Source organism: Tachypleus tridentatus, chromosome 13 (genome assembly GCF_004210375.1).
Source record: "Tachypleus tridentatus isolate NWPU-2018 chromosome 13, ASM421037v1, whole genome shotgun sequence".
NCBI lineage: Eukaryota > Metazoa > Arthropoda > Merostomata > Xiphosura > Limulidae > Tachypleus > Tachypleus tridentatus.
Window position 1 is genome coordinate 199807970 of NC_134837.1, and position 18764 is coordinate 199826733.

The following is an 18764-nucleotide window of genomic DNA, read 5'->3' on the forward strand; positions in this document are numbered from 1 at the left end:
TTCATTCTCCTGTAATCTCCATTCTGTTGTGCTTCTTTGTCTTCACCCTCCTCACCATTCTCATACCTAACTGATTTTGGTGGAGAGTTGCATGCTCTGTTTCAGCTGTTGGCTTCTTGCTTTCTTGTCATCTTTCTCTTCAGACTTCATTCCTTATTCTTCTCATCTACAATTAGTATTGTTCTCTTGTCCATGCTATGGATGTTTCTCACACCCTCTTCTGTCTTACTTCAATCATTCATGAGGGTAACCATACTTTCTTTCCAATCTCTCTTTCTTCCATCCTTTAGCTGTTTCATTGTTTAGACCTTGATTTACTCCTATGTCATGTTAAAACTGTTCTGTGTTACTTATCATGAACCTCTCCTTTTTATGTTCCCTGTCATTGTCCATTTCCAGCCTTTGAGCCCTTCTTTTTCCAGGGACCTCTATCCTTTTACTGTTACTGGATGTGTTTTTTCACCTCTCCATTTGGTGTAATTTTTCTGGATGTGGATGATCTCAGGCTATTTAACATTTCACATTAGATTCATCTTCTTTCTTTTTCTGTTGTATATCATCTTTGGCATTCCTGGGATGGAATTCTCCAGGCTGGCATTTGGAGGACTTTACATACATTCATCTCTCCTAATTTACAACATCTATCTATTTTGTCTTCTACTGGAGTTTTTCTTGAATCATCCTTGTTATATACATATTTATTCAATCCAGACCTTGCCTATTCTATAGACTATCATGGAAAAAGCCAGATCCATGTAGGTGTTCTCCCCACTTCTTTGACTCATGCTTGCTGGGTTTTAAAAATTGGACTTTGTGGGCATTCATTGTCTTGACTCCAATAAAAGACCTTTTTTACAGTTCTTAGCCATTGGGGTTGTGGACCAGTGTAAATTCTTAGTAGTTGTATTTAGCACAATACAGTGAGTAGTGGGACAGTTGTGACACTGTGGGTGTAGTGTAGATCATTCTATAAAAATAAATCTTACCACCTGTTCCAAAGCTTACAGTGTGCAGAAAATATGTTCTAAAACTAATGTGCCCTCCTTCTGCAGCCAGAGCCTCATAAGTAACGTTGTGCACACGCTACGTGACATAAAACTCCATAACTACAGTGTCCTCCTATCACAGCTGGAATCTTTCCCATAGAGTAGAGTTGAACACACAAGGTATGATATGAATGTGTCACAAATATACTACACACATTGTTTGTTTATGAAGATTAGAATGTAGTTTTTCACCAGTTGGGTACCCTTGTTGTTCCCCTTTTTTCCAGTGGCTCATGGCAATGTTGAAAGCTTACATCAATATAAACCAGTTTTGATGCCCATGATAGGCACAGCACATAGAATAGCATTGCACATAACAACAAACAACCCTTAACAGTATTTTTTGGATTAATGAAAGAAGAAAATTCATTAATCCTTGGCCCTTCAGTTATCCAAACACTGTTTATTTAATGAGTTGATTCTAACTTTGGTTTTAAAGATTTCAGTTGAATTACACATGATTTCTTATCTAAATTTTATTTTTTAGTATAAATATTGAGTAAAGTATAATATAACTCAAACAACCTACTTCGTAAGTAATTGAAGTTAAATAAGCTCTTTGTTTTTTGTAGAATGAACTGAAGTTAAATAAACTCTGTGATTTTTGTTCTTTTTAGGATGAACTGAGGTTCATTTGGTGTTTAATTTTAGGTTTCTTGGATGAACCAGAGTTCAATATTTTGCTTTCATAGCATCCTTATACTTATCATTTAGAACATTTGAATCTTCTTGCTCTACTTTTAGATCACTTTCTTCCTGTTTTTTTAAACAGCATCACTGGCCAAAAGTTTGCATTTTTCAAAAGAAATGTGACTTATTAATACAGTGAATTTAACTGTGTTAGGCCTAAAAAAAACAACTAATGACCTTATGAAATATATTTAAGATGTAACAGCTAAAAGTATTGAAAATAAATTTTTGGTCCTTCAAAGTGCACTGAGTGAAGGAAAAGTGAATGTTTTAAATGAATTTTAATTGTTTTTAACTTTGAATAAGTATATTGTTTCTCTCAATGCTTCCAATACTAGGAAAGGGGCTTTTATGGCCTCCCAGGCACCTGGGTAAGTTTTGGTTTGTTTGTTATTTTTCTAAGCCACATAACATTAATGTTTTAGGTTTTATTTTTTGTTTGGCTTGAAATTGTTTAATTTTATTTAGCTAAACAGCCAAGGAAGAGAAAGTTTTTAGTCAGTCAGCCTTAGTAATTACATTTCTTGTTTGTGACAATTGATATTTTGTTGCTGTTTAGTGTATCTGGTGATAGTTTTTTTGTTATTGTTTTTATGTAGTCTTCAGCGACAACCCAGAGCTCAGTGGTTAGGAAGTCCCCGTCCAACAACCAAAAAACTAGTCAATCCTTCTAGTTTGGAAACTGTGCTCTTTGGTCCTACAGTGAGTAAATTATAGCATCAATAACATCTGTAAAGTGATGGAAGGAATGGACATTGTGATTTTTTGTTCATAAGACATTTAAAGTTACAAAGTGTTTATTTATGTTGAACTTTAGTTTTAAAATTAGGGATCTTCCTTAAATCTTTTTGATATTTCTGTCTTTGAAGAATGTGAGTGTAATGCCAGATAATTTTATTCATATGTAATTTTTAAGCATAGTTTGCATCAATTTTCATTTTTATTCTCAACTGCTTTTACCATTTCCAATCTGATACTTAACAAGACAGAAATTTACTATGTATCATAACTTCAATATAACTAGTGAAGTGGTCACTGTGTGTAGTTGATCATTCCATCACTATATATGACAGGAATTAATTATTTATCATTAATTTCAAATGTCCTTGTACCCTGTTCAAGGGCCTCAAAAAAAAAAGTGCACCAGGGACTCTGCTTTAATGGGAGCTTGTCCAGTATCCATGGCAAAACACACACATAAAGCAAGAAAGGTATCAGATGAAGAAGATTGTTATTCTTTGTTTTTTACATCCAGTGTCACAGATTTATAATTAATACAATTGTTGACAAAATGTTTTTAAAATGTGGAGTTGAACTGTTACCAATTGTGAAACTTCCCTCTTGGTTACTTCCCAGTCTTCCCGAGCCCCATCTGCTGCAAGGCTTCAGCGTGGAAAGCTAGTGCACTGGGAACTTTGCCGATTGCTTTTGTCTACTTACAATAGTTTGCGGAGAAAACTGATCGAATATTTGAAACTGTTACCTCCGTGGCATCAACTACAAGTGGGTGAGTACTTGCTTACCACATCAGTATGTTAATGTTATCAACTACAAGTGGGTGAGTACTCACTTACCACATCAGTATGTCAGTGTTATCAAGTAGAAGTAGGTGAGTTCTCACCACATCTCTATGTGCTAAAATCACGGTACTCTTGTTTGTTAAAGTCCTGGTACTGTTGTTATTTTTGTGTTAACCTGATCCCACTAGGGGAATAGTTTGTGTTTAGTTTATATATTTCATTGTGAAATTGTACACTTGATTTAGATTTTTATCTTTGTGCTTACAGAAGCAATAGACTCTGCTGTCCACTTGGAAAACCTAAGTGATTTCTCCAAGGTAAAAGCTTTACTTAGTTTCAAATTAAATCATTCTATTTGCTACTTTAGTGTTTATGAGTTGTATAAACAAATTCTAGACCTGAAGGATATTACCAATAGTCTTCAGTTTGTTTTCTTAGTGGAAATACATGAAACTTCAGAACAAACTTTTAAATTAATATCTGGTTTATGTTTAAGAAACTTCTAATTTAAACTATTGTACAACTAGTCTGAGAATGAATTTGGATGAGTGGGTGCACTACTGAGGGGTGTTATCAAGCTAGAACCCATCCCAAAAAAATATATTTGATCTGTTAATCTAAAAACCAAAAACCAACAACACTACTGCCAAAAGAACTCAACTCCCAGTTGTGTTTGGTCACAAAAACATGAAGTTTAGGGGCAAAGCTGGACTACACTTCTCTTGTACAATATAGTAGGAATGTTTGAGTTCAGACAGTATAGCAGTTAGCCACATTACAATACCAAGTAAGCTTTGTGATTTTTCCTTGACCATCTCTTTCAACAGAATTTATGAAAATTGAAGAAAAAATTGTTTTCTTGAGATGAGGAATCAGGTTATGCATTGCACAACATGCATGATTATTACATTGTTTTATGTGGGGGTTTTGGATGGGTTTTAGGTCTTATTCCTTCACAGTTTAAATTTGGTCTTACTGATGGGCAGTACAGATTTCTGTTACCATAAGGAGATCAAAATCTATTCAGGAATAAAGAAAAGGAGTGTTGGAATGTTTTGTTTGGAAATCAACCTGCTAAACATTTCTACCTGGTTTGTTGACTGTATGTTGATATATCTGATTATTTTTAGGATGTGAAATTTCCAAGTTTTGTTTGAGAAATTGTTTTGAAAAATCATTAGAACTAGTTCCTCTTAATTTAGCTTACACTTTTATATACTGTATTATTATTGGCTGAACAATTATATTTGCCAATTAAATTAGCCACCATTTTTGGGTGCCAAATATAAAAAAACATTTCAAAGTGACATCACCAATAACTTTGTTGGGCTAGGTACTGAAGTTTTTATATAAATAATGTTCATGCTTGGAGTATAATAATTATAGTTTGTTTTCAAAGAGTAATAATTATTTATATGCAATCAATGTTCATGGTAAATTTAACAGAAATATTCAGTGCTAAAGGATTTGAATTACTAAATAGTTGTTAATTACAGTTGTCAAGGCACCTAAACTTATCTCATCTATTTTCATAGAAGACAGTTTTATACCTTTTAAACAAAATAAGGTTAGCCATGTCAATACTGAAGTTCCCAAACATCTAGGTTTTTGTACACTTCACAAGAGCTTATTTTGTTCACAGCTTTGGAATGCATGGGTTGCCAGATTTTAACAAATCATAAACTACTGTTGATAATATTAACTCTAGATTGAGATAAGTAGATTAGAATCTTATTTGCTTAATCATTGTTAGCTGTTACCTCTTATTATTTTCAAAGTTAAGTTTTATTAGTAACTGTTTCCATCACATGCTATAGCTTCATAACAGTGTTATAATAATAAAATCATTGATAGAGAAGAAAAATTGTATGAATAATAAGACATGAATCATTGTAGTTTCAAAAAGTGATAGTTTCTTAGCAAGCATAAACTTTTGTTTGTTTTGTTAGGGACAAAAGTATTCATAAAAAAAGAAAAATCAATAAATGTAATATCTTCAAGTAAGGTTCTTTTGATCTGTACAGTAATAACAGTTGGGACATCTCTTAAATATAAATTTTGAAATATACTGAATAAATGTTACAAAATAGGAAAATAATTTAAAACCTTTTGGTAAAATCCTTAATAGGTATATTATAAAGTTAAATAAATGTAACAAAATGGGAAAATAATTTAAAACCTTTTTGATAAAATTCTTCTTAATAGGTATATTATAATAGTTAAATGTAACAAAATGGGAAAATAATTTAAAACCTTTTTGATAAAATCCTTAATAGGTATATTATAATAGCTAAATAAATGTTACAATATGGGAAAAAACAATTTTAAACATTTTAAACTAAAATCTATGTTAATAGTTTTTCTTATATTTCTTACTTAAATTTTAAGATTATGCAGGTATGTACTTGTGATCTGAAAGCTGTACACTGCTTCTGATAAGGTTAAACAACTTTATTAGAAATGATACCATCAAAAGTGTGTATATGTTCTCTTTATTCCTTCAGTATGAAACTGTAAAATAAGGTATATATTATATGAAACATTTCTTGGAATTTTAATTTTTCTTACAAAGTGTTTTTAATTGAAAAACTAATGAGGGCATTAAACTATTAGAAGGTTCTATTACTCTAACCAGTTATCATAACTATTGATGTGTGCTCAGCTGTAGGTTTAGTATTTTGAATGATAACAAAGTTAGATATCTACATGCAAGCACTTCATTTGGTTGAATAACTGAATTCTTAAGAAAGTACATCATTACATAAACATTTTAAGATAATACCTTTTAAAAGGCTTTCACTTCTCAATAATTTTAATATTAATGTCAGATATAATTTGCTTTGAGTTTCATCAATTTTTTTATTTTTGTTTGAAATGGTGAAGGATTTGTCAGTGTTGCATTTCAATAAAGAAGTTTTGAATGAACCTTGATAAGACTAACAGTTTTCACAATTTTTTCATTAGGTTTGAACTGAATTAAAAAAACTATAATTTTATTATGTTGAAAGGTAGTGTTTCAAACAGTAAATTTTTTTGTGTTTGATTAGGAATGCTACAAATTTGTAAAAAACAAATCCAGTCATGTTATGGCCTCCTCACATGACCAACTAACAGATTTGAAAATAGTAAGTATTTATGATCTTTTACTATTATTAATCTTTGTTATTGTCAGCTGATAGGGGACAGAAAATCTGGAAGTTCATTACATATATAACTTTTAAAAAAGCATTTTATTATATTTCCAGCATTGCACTAACTTATTATCTGTTGTTGAGAGTGTTTGTTGATATAAATAACCAGGAAAGTAATAAAGTAGAAACCAATATTTTGTCACATAGAATGTTAAAACAGTTGTTTAGTTATTGTACTAATTCATGTAACTTGTGAATATTAGAATGAAACTACACAAGTCTTAGATTGACTGGACTGTTTGATAATGATATAAATGAAATTGTGAGAAATACTATCATGGAAATTGGATGTTTATATTATTGTTTAATTACTGTACAAAGTATTGTGTGTTATGAGTGGTATTAAAGGGCATGAATATATTTACACACACATTGTTATAGATGGCATGAAAGAACATGAATCTATATTTGGATACCTAGTGTTATGGATTTTTTATACTTCTAGACTGTACTGTGGGATCGTTACTTTTGATACAGGGATATCAAGGAATAAGTACAATACTGAATATCAGCCTTGTGAAGTGACACTATCTGTATCAAGCAATTAGAGTGAGGTGTTAAAGGATTTTCTTGACTATATTGAAGAAATATTTGTTCCTATTGTTTAAATTTTGGTTGCTGTCTTAAGACCAATATTCTGTTCACAGTGTGTAGAAACAGAGGAGGACTTCTTGGTGTTAGCCAACAGTGATGTAGCCCAACTTTGTGGAGCTCTTATTGTCCTGTGGCAACAGTTTTTGGAAGTTGTGGTACACCAGGACAGAATTCAGCAACACCTTGCTCTGGAACACCACCAGCAACGAGTCAGGCATTTTTCTGAGGCGTTTTTTATCATTGAGAAACCACGGAGTTCAGCTCTCACATGTGATGATTCTAGGTATGTGTATGTAATAGTAACAACAATTTGATCGCTAGGTAGTTAGCTCATTGAATGTCTGATTGTCCTGTAGTTCAAGTTCCAGAATACATCAGAAACTTAATTTTCTCTTGGTTTTTCTGGTGAAGTACAAAAGTGCTGTAATCAAAATTGTGACTAGAATTCAGCAGTTAGCAGAAGCTTATTAACCATCAGTCTCACTGTTCAGTTACATTCAATGAATTTACTATGGTCACAAGATGGCTAGAAAAGTATAAAAAAAAGTTAGAGATGTATCTGTCTGGACCAAAATATTAGTCTGCAAGAGGGTAGTCCTAAATAGTTCATTATTTCTTGTAGACTAGTGTGACAATAAGATTGGGTGCTGTTTAATGATGTGTGAAAAGTTTATTTTTTGTATAAAAATGCACCACATTTGGTTTCATGCTAATATTGTTTAAAGGAGAGGGTCAGATTTGGTTGAGTGATTAGCATGCCAAAAAATGTTCCAAACAGTGATTCCATTGGTGTGAAATAAGATTGACAGTCAAATATTACAGCAGCCCAAGTATTGTTTAGTGTACGTTCTTAACCCTCACTACAAGTAGGTCAAAGTGGGCATGTCATGACCTTTTGCAGACTTACATTTAAAAGTTTATTAAACTACTTTTTATATATAAAAATAATAAATTTGGCATCAAAATGTAGTTTACATGAAATTATTATATTATCTGTTTTCATTTCTTAACTGTAAAGTGAAATTTTTAAATTAATCCACTGTGTCATCCCTTGTATGAAAATCATGACGTTTCTTCTCTAGGTCTTACTCCTTCTCTAATTTATTTATCGTCTCTCTCTAAAGTAAGGAATTTAACATAAATTATCCATTATAATATAGTTATTACTAAGGCAAAGTCTAATCTTTATAGTCATCAGTCTACTTTGTTTAAAAAGACATACTCTAGAAAGTTGGACCCATTTGCCATGCCCACTTATCTCTTCACACAATTGCAGAGAATTCTCTCTTACGTTTTATGTTATTTATAACTAATAGAAAGACAAAGTTTTAATCTTTGTCTATAATTTTAATTTTATTTAATTTTAATCTTAGTGTATAATTTTGTGTTTAATATCAGTTATTGGCAATTTTGTCTTCAGTTTCACTGTTTATTTAGTGGTGTTCAGATCAAGCATCTAAGGAAATTATTTTAAATCCATCTTGTCTTAGTTAGGAAGTCAGTCAGATTATAATAGCAATAGGACATTGTTTGCTTTGTATATATATTATTATTTTGTGTTTTCAAAAGTATTATTTAAGTAACTAAAATTTAGTGTACTAATACAATTATAATAATAATAAAAAAAAAAAAGAGTTAAATTTCATTGACTGTCAGCTGGAAAAAAAAATCAAATTTAACTGTAAGTGATATATTTCTTGTTTTTCTTGTTTATTTTTAATTTGTTATAAAAGTAAGTAAAACTTACAAACTTATGTTTTCAGGCTATGAAACTTTGTTTCTTAGGCTGTATTAGGTAAGATATTGAAAAGTGATGATACTATATGAATTACACTTATCAATAATATGATTACATCATTCAGTAAAGTAAGCTGAGCTATGTGTTCACTGAATGATTTACAACATGTGGCAGAATTATTAGTTAAAGATAGTTTAAATAGCAATAAAACAGTAACATTAATCACATACATGATGAGTCTTATGATACTTAGAATAAACAATTGTAGTTTCTGGTTACAATCTGCAGTCATTTTAAGATGAAAAAGGGGTATTTCATTTTTTTTATAGTAGTTACAGAATTGGTGAAGTTGACCAAGTCTGTATAGAGATAGGGTTTAGAAAATAGCAGATGAAATATAAAGTTTAACTGAAAAAAAGTATTTTTAAAGAGGTTTTCAGATAAAGAAAGGTATTTTTAATATTAGTATGAAAATTATTTTGTACTTGTAGCAGTCAACATTATTAACTACTTGGATTGTGGGCAAATTTTTAGTAACAATACTTTTTAAAAAGTCTTAAAATTGTAGGTGTATCTTCATGAAACTTGGCAAGTTTTCAGTAAACATTAAAATGCTTTTGTACACACACAAAAGTTAGTCTGTGGATACTCTCATAATTATGTGTAATACATCAACCCCTTATGAAAACAGTCAAATAATTGCCTTCCCTGTACTTTGTTAGTTTAATTTTGGTGTTGACATTCACAAATAGGCCTTGCATAGCTTTGCACAGAAGTTTAAAATATAAAGAAAACAAATTGTTTGAAGATGAAATTTATTTTGTTATATATAATTATTAACTATAAGCATATAACTCTGTTCTTGTTGTAGTTCAAAACTATTAAGAATTATCTATTACCTCTGATTTATGTAATACAATAAAGATAAATTCAGTCCATCTCTCTCATTTACTTCTGTTTCAAAATGTTTCTAAGTTAATTGATTGTTTTTCTTATTTGGGGTGAAAGTATCGATTTTGAACTGATGTCAGAAAAGGTATCCTTCACATATTTATAAATAACAGGATTGTTTTATATTATCTCTTATTCTGAAAGTTCTACAATGACAAAGACTGCATATTTGGAAGTTAATCAAGTCACTTTTTTGTGTGTACTCAGTTACCAGAATTACATGGATGTTACAGAAGCACTACGACGGTCACAGTATCTAAACCTTCTTCCTCCTGTGGAGGTGGAGTGTGTGGAACTGGATGGTGATCTTAGTTCTCTACCAATTATTTATGAAGAACATTACCAGGAACTAGCCAGAAGATCATCTCATAACAGTCATTGTTCTTGTGAGTTTATTATTAAGTGTTTTTATAAATGTCAGTTTCTTTATGAAATGAAGTTTTATGTCTCATCACCTTTATTTTACCTATAAAGCTTATCTTTCTCTATTTCTCTTTTCCAAAAATCTCTATTCTCTATATCAACCTTATATTTCCTTTCAGATAATAAGGAGAAGAGTTCTAACACTCGCCTGTTACCAGACCGAGTGGATTCTTCAAAAGCTGTTGATAAACAACAGGATTTTCAAAATGTCTTTAGCCTTCCTTCAAGCCCTTCTGTTCTTTCGTGGAGCTCTGAGCCTATCCCGTCCCCAGTCACTAAAGCCCAGATTTGTTTTCCCCCAAGAAAAACATCATGTGGGGAAAAACTTTTGACCAACTTCAACCATGAAGAATACACTATTTGTGGATCTTCTAAGAAGGGACCTAAAATGAATTTTCGCTCAAAAGTGAAATTGAAAACTAAGACTTCTAATCTTCTGAAACAGCTCAAGAGACCTCATTTTAGTAGTAGTAGTAACTCTGTGGTTCTTTTAGGTTTCAAAAAATTAGACTTTGGTAAAGGATTTAGTGCCAACAATGTCCGGCCCCTAAGAGCATCTTTTCCATTAGATGGTGGGATTCGTCACTCTCAGAGCACTCTCTCTGTTTCCAGTGAAAGTGAATTAAGGTTTCCTATTACATCCAGTGAGTCAATGCCAGACCTGACTGTGATAATTCCTCCTCCCCCTCCTCCACCTAAAGCCAGATACTGTGCTTTTGAAACTAATGCTAAGTCTACAAATATTCTGAGCCAGTCTTTATCAATCTCCCCAAGTGCCATTTACAAACCTCCTTCAAGACAAAGGTCAGAAACCATGTCATCAAACTCTCTCTTTCCCCCTGTAGACAAGTCCTTCCACCTGGAGAAAAATTCTTCTCCACATACTTCATCTCCTAATAAGTTTAGTTTGGCAATTTCTCACAAACTCAGTTCAACTGCATCAGCAGATAACTTAAAAACATACACTTCAAATTTTAGAGGCAGAGAACCCCAAAACAGTAGTGCAAAACAGAGTGGGCAAATTTCAAAGCATGTAAAGAAGACATTCGGTAAGTTTTCAGGGACCAAGAAAGCTACCTCTACGGATGAAGGAATAGAAAAAAAAAGAAGCATCAGTCAGTCAGATGTGAAAGAGTTTATCAGCTTTGACACTTTAGAACAAGAGTCAACCACATTTGAGCCTCTGCATCATGAGAATGAAGAAACATCAAACCAAGGGAATCCTCCTTCTCCTCCAGTAGAATTCAAGGATCCTCCTGGGTTCTTAGATAAGAGTAAAAGTGAGAACGATCTTCTTGATGATAAAGAAGAAAAGTTATTAAAACCTGCTTCTTCTACAGACACCCTTGGGACCAGTGATGTTGTGAGAAGCAAAATCTTCTCAGCACCAAGAAGTGAAAGTTTTCTTCTGAACCTAGACACTCAAGGAACAGTTTTCTTTCCAAAACCCCCAGCTCTGTTTTCTGAAGGCCATTGCTCCCAGAAAAAAACAAATCTCAAAGCCAAAAAGAAACAGTTTCAAGTAGTGTGAAAAATATAAATGTTCCAGTACCTTCTTCAGTGAATGACTCAGCCAGAGCTAGTGTTAGAAATGCTAGCAATAAGCAAGCACCACCACTGCCTCAGAAATCCGTTTCTTTGTCTTCCCGAGACAACAGCATGCCACCAACACTACCACCAAAACCAGCAAAGTTCTCTATTGGCCCACTAGCAGATACGCATCATTCTGGAACCAAATCTAAAGATCACTTAGAAAAGAATGGATGCCAGCAAAAAGTAGGAAAGCCAGAAGGTGGAAAAACAAAACTGTCAACTACTGATTTAGGAAGACAGAGACAAAGTTCTTCTGGACTTTCATACCTAGAAACAAAATGTACAATATTAGAAATGCTCACTGACTTTTCTGAAACTCATCAGTGCAATGGAGTTGCCAGGAAATCAGGTATAATCTCTTTCAAGTCTCAGACAGGAGAAGCTCATAAAGGTGAAAGTAAGACAGCCTCCACCAGTGCAGAGGAGGATCCTCCAAGCTTCCGTCGAGCATCTGTTGTTGGGATGGAGATGATAAGGTACATGTAGCATTTGCTATAATCAAGTAAACTTGAGATTTTGTGTAGTGGGGATCAGATAGAAAGGATAAAGCTTAGAATTGAATCTTTTTTGGCGAGAACACATGCTCAGAATTTTTCTTCATGTAAAGCTAAAATAAAATGTATGAAAAAATACCAATTTGTACATAGTGCAGTTGCTGAACAGCAATATTATTACAAATAAAGCTTTTACATTTATTCAAGTATAGATTTAGGGAACATTCACTTGCTGACTTTTTTGGCTGCTTGTTATTTTGTAGCTGTAAATGCATCTGAACACTGTATTATCTTTGTAAATTCTTGCTGCAGTCATTATATTGGGTTCTTTAATGAACTTACAAGATATTATGTATTGATTTAAAAAAATTACCTTAATGATTTTTTATGCATAAGTAATCATAACAAATATAGAACTTGTATCTCAGAACTGCTGGTTGAAATGTTCTCTGCTTATGAAATATGAGCTAATATCCATATCAACTGTTCTGAGATACATTTTTATTTCAAATGGGTTTCTTGTCATCAAGAAATATAGAGTTTGGTTTGTGTTTTGAGTGATCATGAGGGACTGATCTTAGGAACAAATTCATATTAAGGAAGAAGACAAATTTTACTGCATTTTCAATGGGAAAAATTATTCTCTTGAAACATTAATAACTGTTTTCGATGAGGTACCTAACTTCTGCTCACATACACAACTATTGTTTGGTGCTGCCCTGTATATGCAAGTTTTTTTTGCATTCTGCAAACCTTTTACTCCCATGTATACCTCAGTTCACATCATTTAACTGATTATTGTATGCAAATTATCAGTTGGAAAACCTTTATCAGTAGATACACCTCTACCCCTCAATACATACATGAGTCATGACCCTATCTGTGTTATTCTAGCTAAGTATCACTTCTTGTGTAGTAGTTCTCATGTATGGACATTTTATTTAGTGTTCTGTCTTTGAATTCTGAATTTTTTTTTTATATTGATTATTTTTCAAGTATTCTGCTTATTTCAAATTGTTTTCATTTGTACTTCATTGAGTCATTTACTTTTCTACCCAGTTATGCAACTTAGTCACTTTTCCATGTGTTTCTTTTTTTACCAAGGCAATTGTGTTTAATTTTCAGCTGCATAACAAATTCTGGAGTGCAAGTTACCATGTTAAATGGTGCAGTGCATCTTCTAGCAGCTCTTTTACTCAGGGTTCAGGTTGGGGGAACTCAGTTTTAGAATTTGATGCTGAGTGTCACACTGCCAACAGTGTCAGTGAGCATCACAGTGTCAACATTCAGTGGGCACTCTGTGTATTCAAGTCTGGGAAGGAATCAGGTATCCTAGTTTTTCATCTATGGCAATACTTTGCAGGGATCAATGGGTCCTTCAGGTTTTATAAATTTGATTTGTCATCAACTTCCTCTTACCTCCTCCATTGTCTCAGGTGACTGCTTTATTTTTGCTGCCTTGGGATCCTACCACATATCACCATCTTCATTCTCAGAATACCATCAAACCTGTGCTTAATCCTTCTCTGAGTTTTTTTGCAGGTTGTTCGTTGTCCCCAAGAAACCTGTAGACTAGCAGCCTGTGATAGATTTGGAATGCCTCGGTTGTTTCTTGGTGCTACCTCATTTATCCTGGGGTCATTTATGGGATATTTCTCCAGATTTATGGATGATCATGGCTGATGTCTCAAATGCTCATCATCATATTCCGATGTCGTAGCAGTCAAAATGCTACCTCCAGGTTTTTCATCACTTAATGGTTTATCAAATTTACACTCTATTATCTCTTGGTCTTCCTGTGGCACCATGTGTCCTTTCTCTGGTAGTACAGGCTTGTGCCAGAATTATGCACACTTAAGGGTTGTACTTTTATCACTCTATGAACCACTGGCTACTTTTGGCTCACTCAGAACTGGAATCTGCATGACACACTCATCTACTTCTTTTAGAGGCAGCTTGGGTCATTTAGTTGATCAAGTTGGAGAAATCCTTCCTTGTTCATCCCCATTATCTTATCTATTTGAATGTTTTGTTCAACATGTGTCTCAGTCAAGCCCAGCCTTCTCCTCTTCAACTCTCTTCAATGAAGCTAGCTGTCATCAGTGCCCTCACTGCTTCCTGTATTACTCTTCATCAGATCCTTTCTCTTTTGGGAATGTGATACTTTTTGAGTCATGTTCACATGAGGCCCCTTCAGTTGACTTATCTGACTTCTTCCCAGGGTGATATCTATCATTCACTCTGTGTCAAGTTCTCCTAATTGCCCCTAACCAGCTGGAACAGCTGTAGTTTCTTAGATTGCTTCTGATCTAATCTGCTTCACATTGCCTCTTCCCAGAACTTGATCCCTTCTAGGACATCCTTTGTCCCAGGTAGTTCACTCCCCCATTGTTGTTTTCACCTTCACACCTGGTTTTTATCCATTCCTTGGCTAGGAAGTCTAATTTACTAGAAAGTAACTTTATTGTTGGAGCTTTACCTTCCTTCCTTCGTTTGTGGATGTCGATTTACAATTTATAATGGTGCAAATAGTTGTACATGGTTCAAAGGGTAATATGGCAATATATTTTTTTTAGAAATAGATGTATAATGTTACTAGCGTAAAGCAACTTAGGGTAAACTAATGAGTAATTTAGATTTATTTTGTTTTTTATTTTGGTTGTTACAAGGTCAGTCAAATTGGCCAATATCATTGAGTTAAGGTAGAGAAAACAACAGATAAAATATAAAAGTTTTAGTTAAAAAACCATTTTAAATGCATTTCAGAGGTTTTAGGGATTACATAAAAGAAACTTCAGGTTTTTGAGATGAGGAAAAGTATTTTTAATCTTAACATAAAAATCTTTTTGCACACAGACTATTCAAACAAATATCTAATATTCATGAACAAATCTTTATTTTAGTATGTTAAAAATATTTCACTAAAAATATGACTTTTTTTACATGAAAAACTTATAATGTTGACTACAAGATTCCTAAATTTTGTGAAGATATACATACACACTCTAGTGAAAGTAAGCAGCATTAAACCTATAATGATTGAATACCAAGAAGTCACATGATTGGTCAAATTGTCCGAGCTGGTGTTGTGAGAGTTAATGCCAGACTTTCCTAGAGTGACTGGTATTACCCACATGACTGGTCATTTTCAGTGAAATATAAGTGGTCATTCATTAACTCAGAGTAACCAAAAGGGCAATAAGACAATAAAAATTAATTATAAAAAGATATAAATACTGTTATGAGCTTAAAGATATTTAAAATAAAATCAATGTAGTTCCATGTTACAGTTTGAAGCTATTTTGGAAAGGAAAAAGGATAATGTAAACTTTTTAGGGGTAGTGGTTACAAAACAGGTCAAATTGACTTACTCCATATAAATATAGGGTAGAGAAAATAACAGATAAAATATAATGTATTACTGAAAAAAAATGTTTGAAATGAATTGAGGAGGTTTGGGGGATAACACAAAGGAAGTTTTTAAGATGAGGAAAAGCACTTTTAAACTTAACATAAAAAGTACACTATTCAAAACAAATATTTAACGTCGTGAAAAAAATTATTTTAATTTATTAAAAATCCTTAATTAAAAATAGTTTTTTTGTGTGTGAAAAATTTGTTAACTGAAAAACTGCCGAATTTTGTGTGTGTGTGTATATATGTGTACACATGCATACATACTATATTGAAATTTAAAACTACAGGGTGTTTGGAAAGTCACTGTGCAGTTTTGTAATTATGTTTTATTCAGTCTATTTCAAGCCAGCAACTGATAGCGGTGTTTAAAAACAAAGTAAGTAGGATCCAGGCCTGTATTGATGCCAACGGGGGTCACTTTCAACATTGTTTATAATTGTCATTCATATTTACCTCCTGTATTCTATATTGAAACATGTCTGTTAATAAATATATAAGTGCACAGTGACTTTCCGAACACCCTGTATAAAATCTATAAAGACTTTAAACAAATACAAAAAAGTCACATGGTTGGTCAAATTGACCAAGCCTATGTTTAAAAGGTTAACTGAGTATTGTTACTGAAGATTTGTCCACATATATAAGTAGCCAAACTGTTGACTGCTTCAAGTGCAAAATGATTTTCATGTTAAGATTTTTCTCAACCTAAAAACTTTCAAATTACAGTTGTGTAACCTCTAAAACCTCCTACACAAATGTCTGACTCCTTTTTTTCAGTTAAATTTTATATTTTGTCTGTTATTTTTTCTACTCTAACTAGACAGACTCAGCAACTTGACCAATCCTATAACTACTATAAAAAACATGAAATAAATATAAATTACCCTGTTTTCCCACTGAAAGAAAGCTGTGCAGGTATTATAATAATGAAGAACATGAACTGGATGCAGAAGTCTGTTGGAATCAGGCCTGGAATAGAAGCAGGAATCAGAAAAATGAAGAAATTATCTTTCTAAGTCACTGGGAAGGGAAGATTGATCTGAGTAAAGGAAAAGATAAGAGAAATAATACAGAGTATATGAAATGCAGTCAGCAAACAAATCTGACAATTTTCACAGGCCAAAAGGATGAGGAAATACACCCTAAGGGATAAATGGAGAATGGAATAAGAAGACAAAGGTTTAAATGGAAGTAAAGGAAAGCAGTGAAGCACCACACTGACATACTAATCCAGAATGGCTACACACTAAAGAGGCCAACTAATCCAGAAGGAAAGTAACATGAATGATAAGGTATGGAAGTAAAAAACTTTACAATACTAGGAAAAAGTGCAGAATAAGGCCACCCAATAACCACAATCAAGGAGATTAAGAATCCCTGAACAAATAATCAAGTGAGGAAATTCATAAGGAGAAGAACAAGGGGACAAGCAGGGGAGAACTTATTACAAGTTTATTGAGACTAGTCGTGACTGTTTTCCTGGAATGAAGCTTGTGTTCTGATTAAAATTGATGATTTTCTGTTTCAAACATAATGTTATACAATGTCATTTCACAGATGAAAACCTTAACTTTCTGTTGGTTGTTGGTAATATGTAACCAAATGTAAGAGAGAACTATTCTGAAAGAGAGATGTGGCACGAGAGGTTTGAATTTCAGGTTGATAGCTCTCTAATCTAATAGAATTGAAGACCATAAAAATTATGGTTTGTTTGAGAAATGTTTATTTTATAGTGAATAATTGACATTTATTTTAGTATGTCTTGGAAGGGTGGTGGATAAAATAGAGGAAAAAACTTTTTGAAAATGTGTTGCATATGTGTGTTACACTAGGAGAAATTTGGGACTTTTTTAAATATTGCTTTCTAGAATTAAAAACTTAGAACTTGTATACTGTTGAAATAAGAATTATTAGCTAAGAGTTTATGCTGTACTAATTAGTATAATGTATACAAAAAGTAGTTTAACCTGTTGACAGCCAAGTATTACAGCTGCTACAATACATCTCTAATGCTTTTTCATTTTGTAACGTTTTTCGTGATGCCATTTTGGATCGAAAGTGAAACTATTTGTAAGTAGGTCAAATGCATGTATAGTGCTGTCATCTAGCGTTGAAGTTAGGTATTATTGAGAATGAATTAATTCATCCATGGAACTGTGTTACCGATCGGCTTGGACGAGTTATTTCATCTACGGCACTGAACAGGTTATTAAAAATTTGAAAGTGAAGACACTAAAGTTTTGTGTTGTGCATAATAAAGGTTACCTGTGGGGACAGGGTTAATTTGATTGGCTCATTCTTCGATGTCTTCTTTTTCCCTTCAATTGTTCAGTGTCTTCTCATCAGATTAGGCACATTATTTTTTCCCTGGTTTCTCATCTGCATCATTATTTGGAGGAAATTTTTCAAGTTGTCATGTGAATCATTCTGTATATTTTCATTTCTCATTAGCTGCTGTTGTAGCTGTTTCTTCAGCTATTTATTAACGATGTTAATGAACATCATTTTATAGCCTGCTGCTCTTCATACTTCAGTGTAACTATAACTGTTAAAGTTTTCTTTTTTTCATTATGTATATTTTTCACAGGTCTGTTCCATGTTTCTGGGTCCTTCTCTATAGAAAATGGTGCCTTGTCCATGTATACTTCAATTGTATATTTAACCACTTAACACACACTGTTCTTTACCATCTCATAGACTATTGAGCGAGATATATTTGCTTCATAAGTATGCTTGTTCCAGACTGTACTAAAGCAGAAGAGGATTGCTGTCCATTTCTGCCATTTCTTAGATTGAATAAATCAAATTTGATGTGCTTTTTAAAAAATAGGGTTTTGGGGTAACCAACTGCAGTGTCTCTGGTGTGAATGTTTTATGGACTCCACTGTGATTTTCTTACCCCTGACTTTTCTAGTGGAGTAAGAGAGTCCTTAATACTTTCCATTTCAAGCCATTGGAGAAGTGGGCCATGGAGGTATCATCCTGAACAAGAGAGATACAAAATAAATAATGATAACTCCATTCAGTTGAGAGTGGGTCAGGATTGTTTTGTTGGTGAAGATAATAGAAATCCTTCAAAAGGTCTCTGGACAGGCTTCTTTGAGGGA

At 32.9% G+C, this 18764-nt stretch overlaps 1 protein-coding gene across 1 annotated transcript in view; it reads left to right on the forward strand.

The window, feature by feature from the left end:
- LOC143236735 (protein FAM135A-like) overlaps positions 1-18764 on the forward strand; it is a 67650-nt gene that overhangs the window by 22465 nt on the left and 26421 nt on the right. Inside the window, 9 exon segments of the mRNA XM_076475193.1 lie at positions 2075-2107; positions 2336-2438; positions 3093-3243; positions 3524-3573; positions 6304-6381; positions 7095-7324; positions 9938-10116; positions 10273-11680; positions 11683-12222. Coding sequence (XP_076331308.1) covers positions 2075-2107; positions 2336-2438; positions 3093-3243; positions 3524-3573; positions 6304-6381; positions 7095-7324; positions 9938-10116; positions 10273-11680; positions 11683-12222 — 2772 coding nt within the window.